The sequence below is a fragment of the Channa argus genome, chromosome 18 (assembly GCF_033026475.1).
Source record: "Channa argus isolate prfri chromosome 18, Channa argus male v1.0, whole genome shotgun sequence".
In the NCBI taxonomy this organism is placed as follows: Eukaryota; Metazoa; Chordata; class Actinopteri; order Anabantiformes; family Channidae; genus Channa; species Channa argus.
Genome location: NC_090214.1, coordinates 3050572 through 3071785, shown reverse-complemented (window position 1 = coordinate 3071785; position 21214 = coordinate 3050572). Strand labels below are relative to the sequence as shown.

General features: G+C 41.7%; 1 protein-coding gene across 3 annotated transcripts; it reads left to right on the top strand.

Moving 5' to 3' along the window:
* On the top strand, positions 1–11381 carry LOC137103208 (aryl hydrocarbon receptor-like). Of its 3 annotated transcripts, XR_010911409.1 has the most exons (12): positions 1–957; positions 2417–2595; positions 4081–4187; positions 4272–4361; positions 4443–4551; positions 5147–5250; positions 5583–5779; positions 5907–6016; positions 6400–6541; positions 6785–8240; positions 8863–9197; positions 10803–11381. XR_010911409.1 is itself a non-coding variant. In XM_067483303.1 (11 exons), the coding sequence occupies exons 1-11, from the start codon at positions 896–898 to the stop codon at positions 8872–8874; spliced, it is 2568 nt and encodes an 855-aa protein (XP_067339404.1). In that variant the 5' UTR covers positions 1–895; the 3' UTR covers positions 8875–10793. The 3 variants fall into 3 exon arrangements, 2 of the variants coding, with proteins under 2 accessions (XP_067339404.1, XP_067339405.1); XM_067483303.1 differs by lacking the exon at positions 10803–11381 and having other exon boundaries at positions 8863–10793; XM_067483304.1 differs by lacking the exons at positions 1–957; positions 10803–11381 and adding an exon at positions 1065–1195 and having other exon boundaries at positions 8863–10793.
* Positions 11382–21214: the final 9833 nt, after the last annotated feature.

The following is a 21214-nucleotide window of genomic DNA, read 5'->3' as shown; positions in this document are numbered from 1 at the left end:
AGTAAAAGATCTGATTATCTTTCCACGACTGTTGAGCTTTTACTCAATTATAGTCAATGTACTCAGTCCACCCATATACTTCCACTTTTTTACATATGGTATTCTACTTGTTCTGAATTGAATTCTATTATTATTAATATTATTATTATTATTATCATCACGTGTAATACCCAGCGCTGCCACTGGATGGAGTTCCAGGTATGATCGTTACAAAAGGCATTTAAAGAAGAGTTGAGCTGCTGCCCCTTTATCTCTTACGGAGCCCGGGAAGGTGCGAGAGAGAAAGGGGGAAAAAAATACAAATGTTTCACTGTAAATATTGAGCTCAGAACTGAAACATTTGCGGAGAAGTTAACTTAGCGACACAACTTGAAACCATTTTTTTTTTCTCCCCTTTGTCGATAAACGTTCGCGGACTCCGTACAACCTTCCACCTTTTACCAAGAAGGAACTGATGCATTGAGCCTGTGTCGTGTATCAGAAAGACATTTGTGTACAGTTTGTGTTCACTTGATACCCGAGGAGGAGCAGGAAGCTCAACGGACGCAGACGTTGTTCACGCAGGTGAAAACCTGACGGAAGAAGAAACGGTAGCACTGTTTGTGTGCGACCTTCTTCACGCCGTCACCGACAGGTTGAACCGTCTTCACTTCGCGTTCGGATTATTTCACTTCGAAGTCTGAACGAGCCGGTTCACAGTTAAATCAAGTGGAAATTGTGCGGGAGTGTGGGCAGGAAGACGTGTCCGCGTTTGGAGATTCACTACCAAACTCTTTTTGTGAGTCACCAGAGCTTTTTTTTTTTTTTTTTCCCCCAGTTCTTTCGTTTTTTTGTTACGTGTTGTTGCGTTTTGGATAAAAGTCCACGGGAGAGTGTCACAGACCTCAGCGGCATCATGCTGGGGACCAGTGCAGCGTGCGCTCTGAAGAGCCGGAGGAGGAAACCCGTTCAGAAAAAGTACGTTTTCATGTTTCCAAGCGTTGTTCTTCATTTTATCACAGTATACGAAGTAACTGTTGCCATATTGTAGCTCACCACACCTGAATATGCGTATCGGGGCTGTGGGTCAGTCCATGTTTCCATCAACACATGACTCAGACAGGCTGAGCTTTTTTTTTTTCACTTTCCTTGTGTGATTTTATGACTTCCGGACTGGTAGGCGACTTAAAGATGAATGACGTCACGAGTAGTTAAGGTGAGTCGCTATTATGGCCAGGTAGTCAACAACCTACAACCAGTGGTACTAGGTCCTTTAGTACTTCAGCTTATGTACTTTCAATATACTTAAGTATTTTTATTTCATGTTGCTTTTTTACGTTTCCGAGGAAAATTGTACAGGTTTTATTACTTTTAAATTAAAGCTGCAGTTGTTTTGCAGAATCTGATTGTTAATGCACAATATAATAAATGAATCAGTTGTAATGCAAGATTATACAATGAGCTTGGGCATTAGCAGGCTACTAGGGAGGTGAACTTTCCAAAATGGCAGGCGGAAGAGAGAACACTCCATACATCACCCCTGACCCCAAGTGTCTGGAGCTGGTTAGCACTACTAAGAAACACACACACACACACACACAGCTTTTGGCTTTTCACAGTTACCCATGTGACTAAAGATAGCTGAGTTTTATTTCACCGCGATGGTCCCTCCTACACACCACACTTTTCCCCACGGTGCCCACCAACACATAGGTGACATAACAAAAACAACTAGCAGAACCAGAACAAATCATCACCATAACTCATTCAACACACATTCAACAATTTTAACGCACAGAAGTATTTACTCGTGTCTACCCATAGTGCCCCCGGCGCCCACTATGCCAGTCCGCTACCTGGTTAGCAACATGAAGTAGCAATACGACAATATGAAGTAGCTGTAAGTATTTGCAGTGACAGTGGATAAAACGGGGCCCGTTAAAAACTGTATTTGGTGTGATGTAAATGATAAAAATCTAAATATCTTTTTAATAAATAAGTGAATATCAGATTTAAACATCTGATTTTAACATCCAACAAAGCTGGTAACACGAGACACAAAGTGAATCTACTCTGCTACACCCAGCCCTATGTCTCCCAGCCTCCTCCCAGCACTTTAGGATGTTGTCATTACCAAGTTACTGTCTCAGTATTTATGGACCCAACAGTGCTCTCTGTTTTTGCTGTAATAATAAAAAAAGGAACCACACTTTCAGTCTCTGCAGGATTTTTAAGGTTATTTGGATGCCGGCCGACATTGTAGCGATTTTCCAACTGATGTATTGTTTTCATGAACAGGAACAGTGAGGATGTCAGCGTGACACACAGGGCTCATAATAATGCCGCACAGAAGTTCAGCTTCACCATATGGGCTTGTTAAAGAATATGAAAAAATGACTTTGGTAGTGTTACTCAACATGTTCTGTCTTGTTTTCAGTCCAAAACTTCCACAGATGAAGACCAATCCATCTAAACGCCACCGGGACCGTCTGAACGTGGAGCTGGACCATCTGACCAGCTTGCTGCCGTTCTCAGAGGAGGTCACAGGTCACCTGGACAAACTGTCGGTGCTGCGCCTCAGTGTGGGATACCTCAAGGTTAAGAGCTACTTCAACGGTCAGTGATGGTTGTTAGATGTTTAACTGAGATTAGTTTGGGGTTGTGTGTGTGTGTATGTGTGTCAGAGGTACCATGATGTGTACAGTACCTTGCAAAAGTATTCTTCTTCTTTTCCTTTGGGCTGTTCCCTTTCAGGAGCCCCCACAGCGAATCATGTGCCTCCATCTAACTCTGTCCTCTGCATCCTCTTCTCTCACACCAACTAACTTCATGTCCTCCCTCACTACATCCATAAATCTCCTCTTTGCTCTTCCTCTAGACCTCCTGCCTGGCAGCTCCAACCTCAGCGTCCTTCTACCAATATATACAAAGTTTCTCCTCTGAACATGTCCAAACCACCTCAATCTGTCCTCTCTGACTTTATCTCCAACACATCTAACATGAGCTGTCCTCTCTGATGTCCTCATTCCTGATCCTGTCCATCCTCATCAATCCCAAAGAGAATCTCAACATCTTAAGCTCTGCTAACTCCAACACTCCCTCCTGTCTTTTCTTCAGTGCCACTGTCTCTAGGTGAACAGCACCGGTTGTTAGCTCGGGCCCCGATCGAGCCGGTATGGGAGTCATTTTCGGTATGAAAGTCATGATTCGCTTTTTTTAATTTGCCATGTGTTTTACTGTAGGTCGGGTGCCCTTCCTGACATAACCCTCTACATTTATCCAGCACAAGAAGACACTGGCTTGTGTCCCCTTGCGGTTGCATTCTTAAATGTCTACTTTTACTTGATTAAATCCGTGAATGCAGGACTTTCACCTATAACTGCGTATTTTCACAGTAGTAGTTTTCACTTCCGCCTCTGATTTTCGCGTGTGTGTGCACCACGGGCAGAATGAATCCCAGGTGATGATGCTGCTACTGGCACGTCCAGGTGTGGAGGTTACCATGATGAACCACATCACTGCAGCAACAGAGTCTGAACTGAATTCTGGGATGAAGGGTTATCTTGTTTGTCTGACGAGCTGGTTGCTCACGTCTGTTTCCTGTTTGTTGATTTCGAGGTGCCAGTGATTTTAGTGCATTTGTTAACTCCAGCGTATGTGCGTCTGCCTGAATACAGTCTGCATTACAGATACTTCTTGCCTAATTTAGACATTTGTAAGTATTTTAACGTTACTTAATGAGGCTGAAAATAACAGTAGCACAACCCTAGAAAATTCCAATTCCAAAATAAAAGCCCTTTTAAAATTCTGAAAGATTTAAGCAGGTAAACTCTTCTTCCTACGGAGCATAATAGTTCAGGCAGCACGGTGATGGAGTGGTTCTCTCTGTCGCCTCACAGCTCGAGGGTCCCTGGTTCCAATCCAACTGCTGGCTGTGGGCTTTCTGTGTATATTGTCCCTCTTCCTGCATAGGTTTAAAAGTCTGAAAGTACCTGAATAAATGTACTGAATTAGATTATGTCCAAGGTTTAGGATGCTGAAATCTGTGCTTGCACTTAGGCATTGCAGAGAAAATTAGGGTTTTTTTGCTGTGTTTTGCAGCGGTGTTCCAGAATAACACAAAGTCAGCTCCTCTTAGTTCTGCAAACAACAAAGATGGACCGTCCCTGGATGGAACCAGTTTCCTGGAGGAAGAATTCCTCCTCCAGGTACAGAAACAGAACCAAGCAGGACGACATGTACACACCTGTGCTTGTAGGATGTATCCAAGTCTAATTCTGTTATTTCTGTAGGCTCTGAATGGGTTCGTGTTGGTGGTGACAGCTGATGGCACCATGTTCTACGCCTCCCCGACGATCCAGGTCTTCCTGGGCTACCATCAGGTAAAACTGCATGAAACAACACAGTGTAAATGCCTTTCTGTGTAGTGTGCTGAAGAAAAGCCGAATAATCTTTGTTGTCAGTCCGATGTGGTTCACCAGAGTGTGTATGAACTCATTCACGCTGATGACAGAGACACGTTCAGATGTCAGCTCCACTTCGCCCTCAACCCACAGGAGACAAGCTCAGACGGTAAAGATTTTACTTATTAATACATTTTTGTTTTTTTCCATGTTTGTTTCTTCTTCTTTTTTTTTTTTTTTCTGAGCCAACGAAAGGGTCAAGTCGGTTTTTAAAAATATAAGTGTCAAACAGGTATTGTTTGCTGTGTCCATCCTGGTGTTTTAGCTTTAGTAGAAGCGCGTTCGTTACGTGTAACAACGTATCCTGTGGAGGGTCTCTGTGGGAGCCTATCCCAGCTGTCATAGGTCTGAGTGCCAACACAGACAGACAGACAACCACTCAGACTCAATCCAAAATCCAAAGCTAACATCCTCTTACTTCAAGATTCCTTCTTTGTGTTTCTCAGGACCGTTTCTCCTGAGTTTCAGTGGAAGGATAAAAACTGAGAATGTGGTGCAATAAAAACTTAAGCGAGGACTATGTTTAAAGTCCATTAAGAAAGGATCTTACAGAACATTCTGTGTGATTGTTGATTGATGGGCACAGATGGCATTTTTATCCATTTAACTTCGTCAATTGAGAGGATTTGCTTCTTTTATTTGTTGTGGGTGACCGAAAACTGAAAATCTTTGGGTCTTTTAAGATAAAGTTTGTTTCTCTGCAGATGCACAGTCGAGCGATAAAGCTTTGAGCAGTTCTCAGAGTTTGTTGGAAAGAAGTTTCTGCTGTCGTCTCCGCTGCCTTCTGGACAACACCTCTGGATTCCTGGTAACATAATCAAAGTGTTTGTTAACCGAGCTTTTGTGTGTGTGTGTGTGTGTGTGTGTGTGTGTGTGTGTGTTTTGAGCTAAATAGTAACATCACCCTCTCGAAAATAAGTGTAGATAAAAATTAAAAAAAAAATGTAAATCACAGGAAAATCTAGGTGTTCAAGGCTGTAGTTCTGCAAAATACTAAATAGGGACATAGTTTTGTTTAATTTTCTCTCAAGTTGAAACAAAAATTGTCCCTTTAAACAATTATTAGGCTGATACTGATTATTTCATGTAAACCTTCATTCAAATGGGAAACGTGATGTAACTGCTCCACGTCCTCTCCAGGCTTTAAACTTCAAAGGTCGTCTAAAGTCCCTTTTGCAGGGACAAACCGGGGCTGAAGGGAACGCGGCTCCTCAGCTCGCTCTGTTCGCCATCGCCACACCCGTGCAGCCTCCATCGGTCATGGAGATCCGCACCAAGACCCTCCTCTTCCAGACTAAACACAGACTGGACTTTGCCCCCTTGGGCATAGACAGCAGGCAAGTAGTGGGGATGGTTTCAGTGATTCTACTTTTGCCTTTTTCTTTTTTTCTTTTTTTTTTTTTTTTCTATTTACCACCTGATCAAAGTGTTCTGCCTCCAACACTGTGTTTGTTGTCTTTTCAGAGGGAAGCTGGTTTTGGGTTATACAGAGACAGAGCTGGTCACACCGGGCTCTGGTTATCAGTTCATTCACGCTGCTGACATGATGTACTGCGCTGACGTCCACCTCAGGAGTCAGTTTTCTACAAGACAGTTTCACTCTCTTCTTTCTGCTCTGTCCTATATCTATATCGCTTCTTGAAGTGTTTTCTTACTGGCCAACATATTTATTGTCAATTTGCTCGATTATTCTTTCACCCAGGTATATTTAAAAAAAAAAGAAAAAAAAAAAGAGTTTGTAGCAGCAATGGACAATCCCAGAACACATGATAGTGGTTTATCATCGTCTGCTGTCACGGGGTCCAACAGACTTATGACCCCGTGGAGCTCAGTGATCAGATTTGCCATGATGAATACTGGGCCTTCATAGGTTTCCTCACCCACATTTGACTGTGTACTAGTGCCAAACGTTGGTCGTAAGTCTCGTCAGTCTTGTGTCCTCTTGCTGTGTCCTCAGCAATCAAGACAGGAGAGAGTGGCCTTGCATTCTTCAGGCTGTTGAGTAAAAAAAGACAGTGGTTGTGGGTTCAGGCCTCTGCCAGGGTCATCTTTAAGGAAGGGAGACCTGACTTCATTATTGTTCGTCAGAAAGTCCTCACGTAAGTGCTGTCTAACGAACTTATGTATGGTTCCAAAAAATATCTTGGACAAATGTGTTGCATTTCCTCTGAGTGTTTCACAATAAAAGTCAGCCAGTGTTTTTAGCGAATTAAGCTTGATTGTTTTATTTAAACAGGAATAAACCTGTAGGCTCCTAATGTATTTAAACTTTACAAGATCTTCAAACTCTCCTGTTTCATGTTCCGGTAACCTTGTGCTTGACATTTGTTATACCTCCGTAGAAACGAAGAAGGAGAGGAACACTTGCGTCAGAGGAAACAGCAGATCCCCTTCAACCTTGCCACTGGTGAAGGTGTCCTGTACGACTTCTCCGTCCCAGGTCCCCCTGGCTCTGGTGTGCCAGGGAGTGGTGAGTCCACAACAGAGCAGCCGCTGAACCCGGCATCTGTTCTGGAGTCCCTTCTACAGCAGGACCACTCTGTTTACACCCATCCGCAGGAGCCCAGTCCCCAGCTCCAGATTTTCTCCCAAATGGAGGACCCGAATTCGGAACAACCTCAGCCACCTTTGGAGCAAGGCTCTCTGGACAGTCATGCTCTCCTCAGTGTACCTGGTCATATCCAGACTGCCAGAAAGGACCTGACATCGGAAGCAACTACTGATTCGTCGGAGCAGAGTTTGGGAGATATCAGAGATGGGGGGTTAGACGGACTTGAGATTGAGGAGATGGAGCTGAGAAACTTGGAGAAAGCACTTGTCATAATGAACAATGAAGAGATGAAATACAAATCAAGGGAGCTAAATCAAATCCTGGCTAATGATGTTTTCCTATATGCAGGGGAGGCTCTGGAAAGAGAGCTTGGTGGATTTATTCAGGGTTCAGGTCAGACTGGACCTCACATTTCTGGGAAGATCCACAGTTTATTCATTGAAGGACGGAGGCCTGAGCTTTCAGCTAGGACTTCTAACAGGAGTGGATTTGCAGAGCAGATTCATTTGGGAAATATTCCTGGGTATTTGGCTGAACCGAAAGCTGTTTCTGAAAGTCCGACACACACAATAACATCCTCACGTTGTGGCAACACCCAGCAGGGACACACATCTTTGTGTCCCCTCAGCCACAGCACTCCCCAGTGTGGGAACCAGATGATTCCAACACAGTCCAACGTGACAAGTCAGTCCTGGCTTGCCAACATGCACAGCAGCCATCACTGTGTCTTAGAGGTGACGGACTCTGGTTCACGGCAGACCAACGTGGGGCCACAGCTTCAGGGCTCTTCAGAATGGAAGCAGCAGCAGCTGTCACAAAGGTTTCTTTGTCGCTCACTCAGAGCAGGCGGCATCAACTCAACGGCTCAGTCATTCTACCCACAAATACAACCTGGCAGCTGCATGTATGAAGAAAGAGAAGGTCACATGCTAAATGCTGCTCCTGTTACTAGCACACAGACAGACCCTCATCTGGAACCTCCATGTTCCATAGCAAGCGCGTATGTAACTGGGAATGCTCCTCACTTCGCCCTGTCCCATCCAGGATTGGAAGTCGCATGCATGCACCAGGGGGTTATGCAGCTGTGTGAGCCCAATGCTAACATGGCTGCAAGTGCAGATTTGGGAAATGTCAGTTTGGGTCAACTTAGTGGAGGCAGCACTGGTCTGGGAACAGCTCCATCAGATTACAGTCCTGAAAACGGATTGTTGCAGTCGTCGCTCTTCTGCTGGAACAGTGGAGCCCAGGTAAGACTTGTGCTTAAAGTGTTTTTGTAAGAAAGAGAAGTTCAGCATCTGTTAAAAAATTGAGCGCGTAATTATGAACATGAGCCTGACTCAGATTTCAGTTTGTCCAGATGGTTTTAATTTGTCTTGTGCAACACGTTATACAGGCCCGGTTCTCACATTGTTTCATGAGCTTCCGCTCCATCACAGCTGTGCAGCTAACAGTTGAGGTTCCCATTTGTTTTCTGCATATCCAGAACCGGATAACTTCTACGCCTGAGATGGGACTGAGATGAAATGTTCCCTGTTTAGTTAGTGCAAATGTTAAGCAACTCTGTTGTTGTTGAAAAGACAATTTTACCAAAAGTAAATTTTATTAAAATAAATAAATAATAATACATTTTTCAAAGTAAAAGTACAATACTATTATAACACTGTAAAGAGTAACTACAACTCCCAGGTGGTCTCAGGTCCCACATTGGGTTTTATTTCACTTTGCAACAGTCCGGATCATCCGATAAATCAGTGTTTGTACAATATTAAACCTGCAGTGATGTTAAATTCTCGTCAAATTGGGAGTAATAGTGAATATTCAGGTTAATGATGAGATGATAATCAGCCTTTCTGCACTTCCCTCCCACAGATTCCCCTGTAATAGTGTTGACCTTCCTACTCAATGCATCTGACTTTCCCACTGCACCACTGTCTGGGAAAGGTCATAATTAAATGGACTGAAATGACTGGTGGTGCTGGCATAAATAACCCAGAAAGCCACTGGGAGATTATTCCTATGGACAATTGCTCCTATTGCTCATTTCATTCTAAACGATCTCTGCTGCTACACAGACTTTTGATGATGATGTACATTTCTACAGATATTTCCAGACGCTCTTATGCCGTAATTATGTTGTTTGTTACACATATAGAATGTGGTTCGTTCTGTCAGGAAACTGGAAGCAGGGTTCAACAGGATTTAATGTGAGTTATCCCTTTATTTATGTGCATCTTTTGTAGAACTAGTTTCTGTGACGCAATGCAGTGTTTCATTCATCAGCCATTTCAGTTGTCTGTGGAAAAAATGAATCATGTTCCTGAGTTTTAGTTTCCAAATTCTAAGACAAACCTGCTCCACTACAGCATACGGTACAACATTTAAACTTTAATATTGGAACCACCTTTTAATATAATACTCTATGACTCTATTAATATAATACTCTGTTGCCTCACTAGTAAACAGAGAGTAGAATTATCACAATCAACTTAAAGGGCGACTTTACGTAATTTCAACTTGCTTTCTATGCCTTTAGTGTAAGGTGTAAATGTACATTTATTGTCTTAAACTTCCCTAGATCCAAATATATTTTCTGCGTCTAGCTGAAAAACTCCTCCAGATGACATCACTTGGAGTATTTTTTCGTCATTAGGAGTTCAGATGATGCCATCTGGAGGAGCTCTGGAAAAGCAGGTTGACCATGATTACCCCCCTTTCGTGGTAAGAGCAACGACATGACCTAATATGAAACCAAGGCTCCTTTCAAGTGATGTCATCCGGAGGAGTTTTTCAGATAGAAGTAGAGAGATTTTAATACGGGGAAGTCAAAGGAAATTTGACATTGGTTTACATCAACTACCCAAACTAGAACAAAAAGAAGCAGCTAGTTCAAATTTAGTGAAGGCCTCCTTTAAAAACTGAGAAGTTCTAACATTTTAAAGGTAGAATTCATGGCAGAGCTGCCGTGTTGGTTTCCATTTCATTGTACAGGTGGACCTGCAAAATATGAGTAAAATATTTCCTCCACAGTGTTATCGAAGGTCTAGTCCCTCATTAGCTCCCGAACCACTGGTAAACAAAACCTTTCTGGACTAAAGGACTTTGTTACTGTTGCTCCTCTAACATCAATCCCTGATCACTTTCTCATATTGCTGCTGTTTGTGCTTGACGAAACAAATGCAATTTACTTTTACACGTGATTTATTTTTTTTCAAGATCCAAACAACTTCATTTATCCCATGGGGTATTTGCGTTGCCTTGTTAGACCTGCTCTCCATGTGAAAAGGAGAAAAGAAAAGAGAAAAAGCTCCACCAAAGCAAGACTAAAGACAAGTACAAACTACTTATATAAGTAAGAAAAAACCCAGCTGGAGGTTTTTGGGTTTTTTTTCTTAGCTAGAAGCCGAGAAATATTTTAATATAGGGAAGTTAGAGGAAGGTTTAACATATTGATGTACATTTACACCCTAAACTAAGGCCAGAGAAGTTGCCCATAAAGTAAATGTTGCTGCTAATAAATGGGTGGGTTGTTTTAAACTCCTGTAACTGCTAAATTAAATCGCAGCTTAACAATAAATTAGTGGCAACCAATTTTGTGTCCATGTCAACTTTATAAAAGTTTTATTCATGAACTAAAATGCACTTGGGGCATTAATGCCATTATATTCTGCTTTTGTAATTCTGTGTAGTGTTTTACTCTGTTGCTACTTTGTAGGTTTTCTGTACAAAGTATAACTTTTAGGGTCCTATTTATTTGGCCATTAAAGAATTGTGACCCTCCAGTTGGTCTCATGTCTTCTTCCCTATGCCAGACCAGGAGCTTCAGTTCTGGTGGAGTTCGTGTGAGGACAGCGATTGTTTTCAGACTGGGTCCTCTGTCAGTCTCGGGCATATATGAGCAGGTGTGCGGCTCCACCCAGCTCCAGTGCCAACTTGTGTACTTATCTGTGTTCTTATCTGTGGGCATGGTGGCACATTCAGGGTTTTTGTTCCAGGCTTCCGGCTTCCTGCTCCCTCATCGTAGCTCCTCTGAGATGCTTGTTCCCGAAAGCGATTATGTAACCGCCGGCAGCCTCCCACATCTGTCTGCCCCAACAAAGCACATTCCCCTCAGTCATCATACATGTCTCTTCTGGACAGGACTCTGTCTTTGACTGGATATAAAAAAACAGAAAAAGACTCCTGCTGCAGTCATGTTAAATACATAAAAATAACGTGTTAATTATGTGACAGGCCTAAACATTGTGGTTAAGTCTGAATAAAGTTTCAATAATACTTTAGTCGTCATAATACAGAGCTGATGTGACGAGAGTCTTGTGGTTTTGCATCTGTACCCGTTCTATATTGGACCCACACATAAGAACAGCAACAACAAAGCCTCATTTTTGGTTTTTGTATTAATTCATCAATAAAATAAAGTTTTACCAAATGTAGAAACCGGTTTAGACATCGTCTTTACACTTATTAACATAAACGGGTGCAAAAACACAGAGAGGTTGCTCTGTAAGGGAACTAGCCATCCCTTAACTTTCCCCTTAACTACCAACGCTCATGCTAACTTCAGCCTCATCAATAAAAGAAAAGTATAAGAAAATAATAAATACATGAGATCATGGTCACAACATAAACACGTAGCTTTTTTTTAGTATTAAATGTGAAAAAACAAATCCACCACATTAAATGTACATAAACCCACTAATAAACACGATTCCATATTAGTCCAGAACTTACTTGTGAATCAACGCATTTGAACTCTTCAAAGGGATTTATTGACGGCTACAAAGAAACCCGACTGTAAAAGTAAAAAAATCTAAACTTGAGTCACGCAGTAGTGCACAGTGCACAAAGATTCACTAGCAACTTTCTTGTAAAAGTTTGAAGCGTTTAACACATATAAGACGTTAAAGAAACCAATCCACTCAAATTCAACTTAATTTACACAACCTATCAAACAAGACTGTGTGTAAATTAACTGATGCATGCGTTTGATCACGTTGTCAGGTCTTAAAACAGGCAATAAACAGATGTGCGTCAAATCTGAGCTCCTGCTTTAGGCTTCTTATGTGTTCTGTAGTACTATCACTTGCATAGGAGTGATGTGGACCTTTCTTCTTTCCTCTCCCATTAATCATCTTTAAGTTGGGAGCCACTGGAATAAACCATTGAGCTGCATAAAAAGTAGATAAAGCAGCTTAAACTGTGAAATACTACCAAAATTACACATTTGTCAGCAATTATCTAATAACGATGATAATTGAAGTTCATTTTGCTCATAACCATTCTGTGCTTTAGCTTTAAGTAGGACTCTCAATGCAGAACTCTTACTTGTAACAGAGCATTTAGTAATTGTAGTATTGGTACTTGATACGATTCTATCATTGATTCCTTTAGCATTGATCCTGTGTGACTAGTCTGCAGCTCAACACCGGAGTTTTACTTTGGTTCCATCATGTGGCAGAGTTTAGTCCTACAGTTTAAACCAAACAGGCCTGAATTTCTCATGTATAAGTGGTGCTGCTTGCTGTTTGTGAACAGTTGAAGTATCATCAGTGTTTTAAACAGGGAATGCGGTGGGGGAGGATGCTTTGTGACATGTGGCGTCCACCTGAAGACGGAGCTCTTCTATAGTCTGTCTCTGCTTCCATCTGTGCCTCTCGGTGTCAATGATCCCAGCCAGAAGACCTGAAGTCATAAAGCCTCTGTTCCAGAAACAAGAACAACCTCAAGGTGGCGCAAAATCATCACAAATACCCATGAAATGTCCTCAAAAGGATCAAAGCCGCCACTAAGTGACAAAAAACATCTACAAAGGGAAACAAAATGGAGTCAGAAGTGATGCAAAACGATGCCAAACAACCACAAAGAGAGGAAAAAGAGCATAATAACAGACATTCAATCACAACAAACCACAGAGCTGCAGGGCTCCTGGTTGTTTTGTGTCGGTAAGTGTGTGGGTCTGGGTCTTGGGGGCCCCATGTGTCATAATCCATCCATCCTGAGAGTAAAAATATTTTTCCCAATCAGCGCAAAAACATGGAACACACCTCCTGACTGAGCAGTTACATCAGCTGTTTCCCAGAAACTGCAGCGTTGTTCAAGCGACTGTAGGAGCGTCTGTAGAAAAAGGGTGAAACAACCAGTTTTCTTGAAGTTTAATGCACAAAAAAAGTTGACATTTAGTAGCAGAAATTGGAATTTAAGAATTGTTACGTGTGCGTCTAATTCAGCATCATTTCAGTTGCATTTGTGTTGGGTCCACAGGCCAGTGGAAAACTTTGCAAAGATGTGATGTAGCCCCTGGCCAGGTGTTCGGAGGTGTGGAGGTGAGCTGGGTTTGAACTGTGAAGCTTCAGCACATGCAGGACACTGTAGTCCACTGAACAGCAATGTTTATGCCATGCGTATGACATGTGGATGGAAAAACAGTCACCACACTGTTACTCACACTCACTTACTTAATCAGAAGTAAAACGAATGAATTCATGAATAAAAAAGGTCATCAAAACATTATCGACGCACTTAAGGTTTCGTGCTATTAGCTGTAATAACTGACATTATTAATGTTCATTGTCAACACGATGCACTTTTTTACCAGTCTTCAAACTCATTTCCGTACTGTTCTTAAGTGACGTCAACTTAGAAACATCGAAGCACAGACTGAGGCAATGTGCAGTTGATCATTGACCTTTTTCTGCTCTTGGAACATCCTCTGCTGGCTTTTGCTAACAACACGTGGATGTTTGGGAGAGAGCTGTGACGAGCAACAAAGATCCCACCAGCTGGAATTCTTACTGTGGACACCGTGGTTACGTTCTAAGGGTCTTGACCACCTGACAATAAGGCCCCTTAAATCTACCCCTAACCCACAATTACAGTTTCATTACACATGCAGATAAATGTGGAGACAAATCTCAGCAAATCTTGCATTTGCAGAACCTTTGCCAAATCTCATTAGACACGAAACAAAGTATACATTTCCCCATCAACTCTTTTCCCAGTTCAGGGGCCACACCCTACAAAGGCTGAACCAAAATGAGATGGCCTGGTCCACAGTGGATTGCCCGTTTATGTCACCGGCCATTCCTGGTTGGATGCAGACAGCTAAGCTAACAGTTAGCTCACATCACTAATGTCACATAACTGGATAACATGAGGTTATAACGCCTCTGTCTTTTCTAACATCGGTACTGTTAAAGTTCTCGGGTCTGAATCTGCCATATCCTCTTTTCATCAGAGACGCACAAAGAATCTTGGGATAAGTTGGACTGGATTCGCCCACCGGAGTCTTTGTTGAGCTGCCCTAGTTAATTTGGTAGCAGTAGTCATCCATGAACCCCGGGGGTCAGTGGTTCGAGTGAAGCTTCCTCCCGGCCTCCAAACAGTGACCCTCCAGCTGCCCCCTGTGTATTGCTTACCCATAAGCCCCTTTAGATGAAAACATCTGCGAAATGGCTTTGTGTAATTGCAGCTGTAATTGTTGCCAGGCAGAGAAGGCCACATTTGAAGATGGCTTCAAAATGGAACAGCCCTGTCACAACATGGTGATCCTGGTCTTCAAATGCAGTCTTTGAAGAATGCGTCCTCCAAATTGTGACTCAGCTCTACACTTTTTCTTTTGCACAAACCTCAGTACATCTGCTTATTTGAACACAAAGGCATTTCCCCCTTCATACATATACACACACACACACAGACACACACACCGAAATACAATTCCACAACTTCCACACGCATTTGCAAATACCACTGCTGAAATAATACTCCATATGATGCAAATGTACAGGTCTGGAGTGAAATATCTACACGGAAACTGTACTTTTATTACTTTTATTCCCACATTTTAACCATTCATTGCTTCTTATTAAGACGGACACATTTATTTTATTTTATTTTTTTTTTTTTTGCTTTATTCTGTCAAAGAAATTATTCCTAATTTTCCAGCAGCAATTCATCAGTGTTTAACAGTAATTGAATTTTGATACGAGGCAATTATTCATCATTTAAGGTTATTTGCATTAATTTGAAATATTAATGGGTTCTTTTGGGTGACGGAGGAGATGAGTATTTGGTCACAGAGGAACTGCAGCACTCCAGGCATATCACAAGAGTCCAAGAGGGGGAAACGACAGATTGCCTTTCTGCGAGAAATTACGCAGAAAATGGCCCGAAATGATGGTTTGAAGACGCGGACACGAGCTTAAGCTAAATGCGTGGGTCGAAGCGCCTGTCGTTATTCTAATCGCAAATTGTGGTTTTTATGAAATCCAGTGTCCTCGTTTAATCTCGTTCTCTGCACAGGAATTGGTCCAGGCCGAGGTCCTCGCGTGGCTGTGGACTGCAGCTGATAATAGGCAATTCTGTGGTGTTACATCTTCCCCTCAAATTTTATTTATAATGAGATTTGGGAGCTGGACTCAGGAGAAAGGGGGAAGAGTCTGAGGACAGAGGCTGTGAAGGTGTGAGATAAGAACAGATTAAGAACAGTATGACAGAGCTGCTTATATGATTCCGAGTGTCAGATGTCACTGCCCAGAGTGTTTTGACATATCGTTAAGAAATTCAGGAGGAGGACGGCTTGCTCATGAAATATGCAGATCCTGATGGAATTTAGCATATTTTCATAAAGGCCATCGGCTGTGTGCTGGCTGAGGTGGGGGTGGGCTTGGATGACTTTCTCAGCTGTTCTCCTCTTCTGTCCTGTCTCCCTCTCCTGTTCCTCCTCCTCCTTATGACAAAGGAGGAGGCAGACTCCTCCACCCATCAGTGGAGGTGCCCCCTCACATCAGGCAGACAGTCAGTCATTGGATTTTTCTTTTCTTTCTATCGTCTCAGTCTTTGTACATCTTGGCAGATGCCAGTTTTCTCCACAGGTGTGAATCGACTTGATTTATAGTGTACGGGGCAGAAGCAGGAGTCCAATCCCCCAACCACCGCTACCACCGATGAATCAGACTTTTGATCAGTTTGTGATCCATTGAGTTTTTTTTTTTTTTTTTCTATTCTTTTCATCCTGGAGTTGAGGGATTCTTGAGTTTGTTTCGTTCGTAGGTTTTTTTTTTCTTTTCTCCCGCTTTTATGCTGCTTTCATGTCCAAATGAACAAACTATAAACTATTTCAAAGACACAATTAATACATGTAAAGATGTAAATCATGTCAGTCTGTAGTGGAATCAGTCAGAACACAATAGAAAAACATAGGCAAAGATCAAGTTGGCCCATAGCATCCTTCTGCTAAGTACCACCTAGACTTTATCAATACATAATGGGACACAAATATAGTGTAGTCTGGACTTGAGGGGTACATTTACTTTAATATATCCAATGTTGCATAAATTAAGAGCTAACAGCACAAAACATAAAAACCAGTGTAAAAAAACAATTCTTTTATATGCATTGATGAATTTGTAGTTTTTGTGGCAAAACTGAAAATCTTCCCGAACCCCACTGTCCTCAGTGACCCGCGTCTCTGATTTCCCACACAAAGTATCCAGCACATGGCTTTGTGGAGTCGGAACGATTCATTTTCATGTCCCAAATCTGCCACCCGCTCACACAATCCACCTTGAGAAATCCCCCTGACTTCACTGACTGAAAGATGTTGGCTAATATGCAGATCAGGGGGCTGGAGCGGATACCTTCCTCTCCTTTAACTTCTCCATTTTAATGTATCACCTTGAAATCCACAGGGCATCCTCCCAGGAGTCCCTTTGTCTATGCATGCTAATGGGATTTCTCTGTGTTAATAATAAATAGCTGCTGATAAAATAATAAATTTCTAATGTTCCTCTCAGACCTTTTTCTCTCTCTCCTCCATTGCAGATTAGTTTATCAGGGCTTTGCCGCCCCAAACACTTTGAACTTAATTATTTAAAATGCCTGAAAAATTCATATACTTTTTTTTTTTTTTTTTGGGGGGTGCAAAAGCCATCGTTCAGCCTGCGAAAATTTGGGAAAAGAGGCAGGGGAGATGAAATATTCAGCAGTGTGCAGGCCCTTCAATTATTTTTCACATGCATGAATGTTAAAAAACACATGCACAGTCCAATTTTAAGGCGGAATAACTCTTGCAGCAATATAATACAGCATTGTCAATTATTTAGGGTTAGGTCTCCCCACCGACTCAGGGAATTTGGATACAATCACTTGGTTGTCATTTGTTTAGTTTTTTTTTTCCTCTCGCCCCGAAGCAATGCAATTAAGTGCAAAAGAAGATAGATTTTAAGATTTTATGCAGGCAAATATTAAAGTGAGCGGTGTCCATTTGGGAGCAGAGCCCAGTGCTGCAGTCTGCTGCGCTCAGGCTTCCAGTCCCTTTAACTGGCTTTGTGGATGGTTCAACACTCCTCGCTGACTTCATCAGCTCCCATCAATGTTTAAAAGACAACAAAACATTAAAAAGTGGAAAAAAAAAAAAACATGTTTCCATTCTTGCCTGTAATTTAAGGATTCCTCTGAGTTATATCCAACGCTCGGTATATTGCTCGTCACTGCCGCAATGCTTTTGTTTGCTGGCTGTCATTGTGCTGTATTATTTAGAGGCAGAACAAACAGAAAGCTCTCGCTTGCCTCCTTCTCCTTAATTCATTTGAACAGAGGATCCTCAGGCCTGTCAGTGTATCTACCACAGGGATCAGTTTCACCGCTGCAAACCCACTGGATCAGATCAGATGGGACATTTAAACGCCCACGATGTGTTCGGCAGTGTTGCAGAGAGGGGCTCTGAGGAGCAGGGTGAAATCTTCAGGGGGCTTGTTTGACACTGAGCTGGAATCATTTTTGTAAAACTTCACAAGAAAACTCTTCTGCAAACTTTCTGGGGAACTTTTTGGAGACGGGGATGCGGTTAATAACAGTTTTACAAAGTTCTTTGTGTAATTGAAAAGAACAGAATAGATGATGAGAGTTAAATGATGGGCTCAGAGACGTATTTGAGTCTCAAATTAATTTAAATTGCTGTGTGACATGCCCAGAGGTTCTGGGTCAGTGTTTTTTTTTCTCCTCCTCCCTTCATCTATGCACTTCCTCCTCCCTTCTGTCCTGGTTTTACCCAGAGGCGGAAGACGTACTCAGATTTTTCTACTTGAGTAAAAGTACTAATGGATGAGTTTAGCTCGGTCTGCCAAGCAAGACTAACACAGAAAACAGAAATAAGATAACAGCCACAAGAACACACAAAGATGAGGTCCCAGCTTCTTGAGACCCAGCAATTAACTTTCGTTCTCTGTAGAAGATGTAGAAGATTTCGTTCTCTTTCATTATCCAATGAAACAGAAGATGTATCTTTCCAACTTGGCTGCCATATCGACCAGTGCGTTTTATGGACACAAGAAAAGTAAGTTATCAGATTTAGCTTTTGAATGTTTTTTTAAAACATAATTGTTCGAGCTCCATTTCGAGTGGTTTTGGTGGGTTTTTTCAACCTACTGAACACTTCAACACTTTTGTTGCAGTGTCCTCTGTGGTAAACGTGGGGACTTACTAAACTTTTGTTTTCATATGAAATGCAAGGTACCTTAGGTGACAGAAGCACAGAGAATCCTGTTCAGGATTGTGAATGAAGGGTCAGATCCAGAGGTCTTAGAAGATGATGAAGAGAGGATGAGGATGAGAAAGGACGTAGTCCATTTTGGGTTAGGAGTAACATGTAAGGCTTAGCAATTAAGCACCAAGTATAGTCGTGCAATTCGGTGGGAGATTTTCTCTTTATCTTCAGCTACTTTTGGGTCTATAGTAGTGTGTGTGTAGGTATTCTGACCACTGGCCCCATAAGAGGAATTCTGCATACAGACATCTATGCTATGGCTTTGAATTTCATTCAACTGCCATTGCCCTAAACAAAAAAAAGTTCTTCTGGGCTTTAAGCTAACAACATTCTTTTTTTCGTTGTATGTAGGATTCATTTCTACTGTGGAGCAGAGACTTATGCGAGAAGACTAAGAAGACAATGCCCAAACCTGCAAAGGCTGGATTTTCTAGAGCAGTGCATTGATAACAAGGTTTTTGAAGAAATCTCTGAACTAACAAACCAGCGAGAGGTGCTTGTCACTGGTGCCAGTCCCAGTACCGCTCCTGAAGAAATAAAGACATTCTTTGGAGTTTCCATGTGCATGGTTTGCCTTGAATATCCAAGACTGAGAATGTTCGGGGCTGCAAAGACCAATGTCCCCACCATTGTCGTCTATGACGAGAAATCGCTTCTTCAAGCTCAGAAGCTTTCTCAACATCACAAATGATCTTCATGTGCCTGAGGAGGATAAAAACAGGGTGTCTTAATTTGCCAAGGCCAAGAAATGTGTCTGTAGATGAACAAATGATCCCTTCTACTGGCCACTGTGGAAAACCAAACACAAAAAGACTGAATGTCTTTGTCCTTGCGAGTCTTGGCAAGAGATCTATGCAGGAAAAAACACAATGATGATAAACTAGGGGTCGGAGGAAATGCAGTGGTTTGGATGACCAGCCAGGTATCTGGGAGACAGAAGAAGGACATCCTCCAGTACTTTGAATTTAAGCAGCTGTTGGATGAGAAACTGATGCCAAGGCTCAATCTGGTGCAAACCAAAAAGGGGATGCAAAGAGCACTGATGAAGAAGAGAGAGCTTCTGCATGGAAGATTTGTGAAGCCACACCCTGACAGCAGTGTAACAAAAGTATGGCTCGGTCCATTTTCCAAAGATGGTTGATGCAACAAACGCATCGAGATGCAGAAATACAGGCTGCAGAGGCAAAACCTTTGTGAAATGTGTCAAACGTCACATGTATCTGTGTGTCAAAGAAGACAAATTGATTCTCAGAGAATCATTCATGTCATGTCATGACCTGACATGAGTGGAAAAGTACGGCATGAGAATTGCAAAACGACAAAACCATGAAAAGCTCAGTCCAAGTTTAGTGTTAAGTTTGTAATGTTTTTGTAAATGATTTATGTTTTGTTTTATTACAAAAAACAAACTCCTTGGTAGAAAAGATGATTGATGAAAATTTAACAAGAGAACATAAGTATTTAATGCAGAAAAAAGTGCAGAAATTGCAACACTTTTTTTCTGTGTCTCAGGAGGCAAAAGAGAGCGAAAAAACAACTGCAAAAAGATGCGAAATGGCTGCAAAAACCCGCAAACAATATGTCCACAATGTCACACGTAATAACCACAAGTGAACACAAATGCAAAACATTTCAGATGCAAACATAACTGCAAAGACACAAAAAAACCTTCAAAGACACATAAAGAGACACATAAAGTGACGAAGATGCAAGACGTCTACAAAACAACCACAAAGAACAACAAATACGTTATAAAGACTTTAGAAAAGTTTGCAAAATTACCCCAATGAGTCAGAAATTTAGGCTAAACCTACACAAAAACTTACTTCAAGCAACAAAGGCTGCAGAAAGAAGCCACAAGAACAACATTACCAGACCACAATGTAAATGTTTTGCAGAGAGAAAGAGTCATATCCAGTGGGTTTAACCATCAACCATAACGGTTAATTATTCATGCTATAGGCTAATGCTAATATAATATTAATATAATAAGCTATGTACCAGACACAATTTTTTTTAAATTAGCTGTCCAGATGAATAATTTATTGCATGAAGCTCGTAAACAAATGTCTGCACACCAAAATGTCATGTTGTCGATCTAAAAATTATAATTCGCCGCACCAATAGATGTTTCTCTTTAAAGCTCCATCCAGGTTTATAATACACCGCATCACTTCATTGTTGTTTACATTGTAATTATGTTGAATGACTGCGACAACAACATGAAGGAGAAATAAATTATACTACCACTGACAGGTGAAGGGAATAACATTGATTGCGTTGTTTCACTGGCACCTGAGTTCTTTAAGTTGATGTGTGGGAAGCAGGAAAAGTGTAAAGCTGTGACGTTTGACAAAGGTCAAACTGTGATGGGTAACTGGAAAATGCACACACAGAAGGAACCAAATGAAACTCCTCAAACTCCCCGTCTTCCCTGTCGTCTCCATCTTTCTCATCTTCACTTAATAAAACAGCATGTATCTGTGGTGGAACAGTTTAGAAATGCAAAAACCAGTGTGTCAAGCAGTGACTTGTGTTTCCTGTTTGGCAAAAAGTGTGTTACACATTGGGTGTAAAGCAAAGACAAAGACAGACTAGTTGTTAAGCAGACAGAAAAAACTGAGATGTTGTGGTGTGAAAACAATATGGCTAAAATCCTAAATCTGCAATTGTATCATCCTG

Coding starts and splice junctions, on each gene's coding strand:
- LOC137103208 (XM_067483303.1), top strand. CDS start 896: ATGCTGGGGACCAGTGCAGCGTGCGCTCTGAAGAGCCGGAGGAGGAAA. Junction 958..2,416: donor AGGAAACCCGTTCAGAAAAA/GTACGTTTTCAT, acceptor TCTTGTTTTCAG/TCCAAAACTTCCACAGATGA. Junction 4,188..4,271: donor AGGAAGAATTCCTCCTCCAG/GTACAGAAACAG, acceptor TTATTTCTGTAG/GCTCTGAATGGGTTCGTGTT.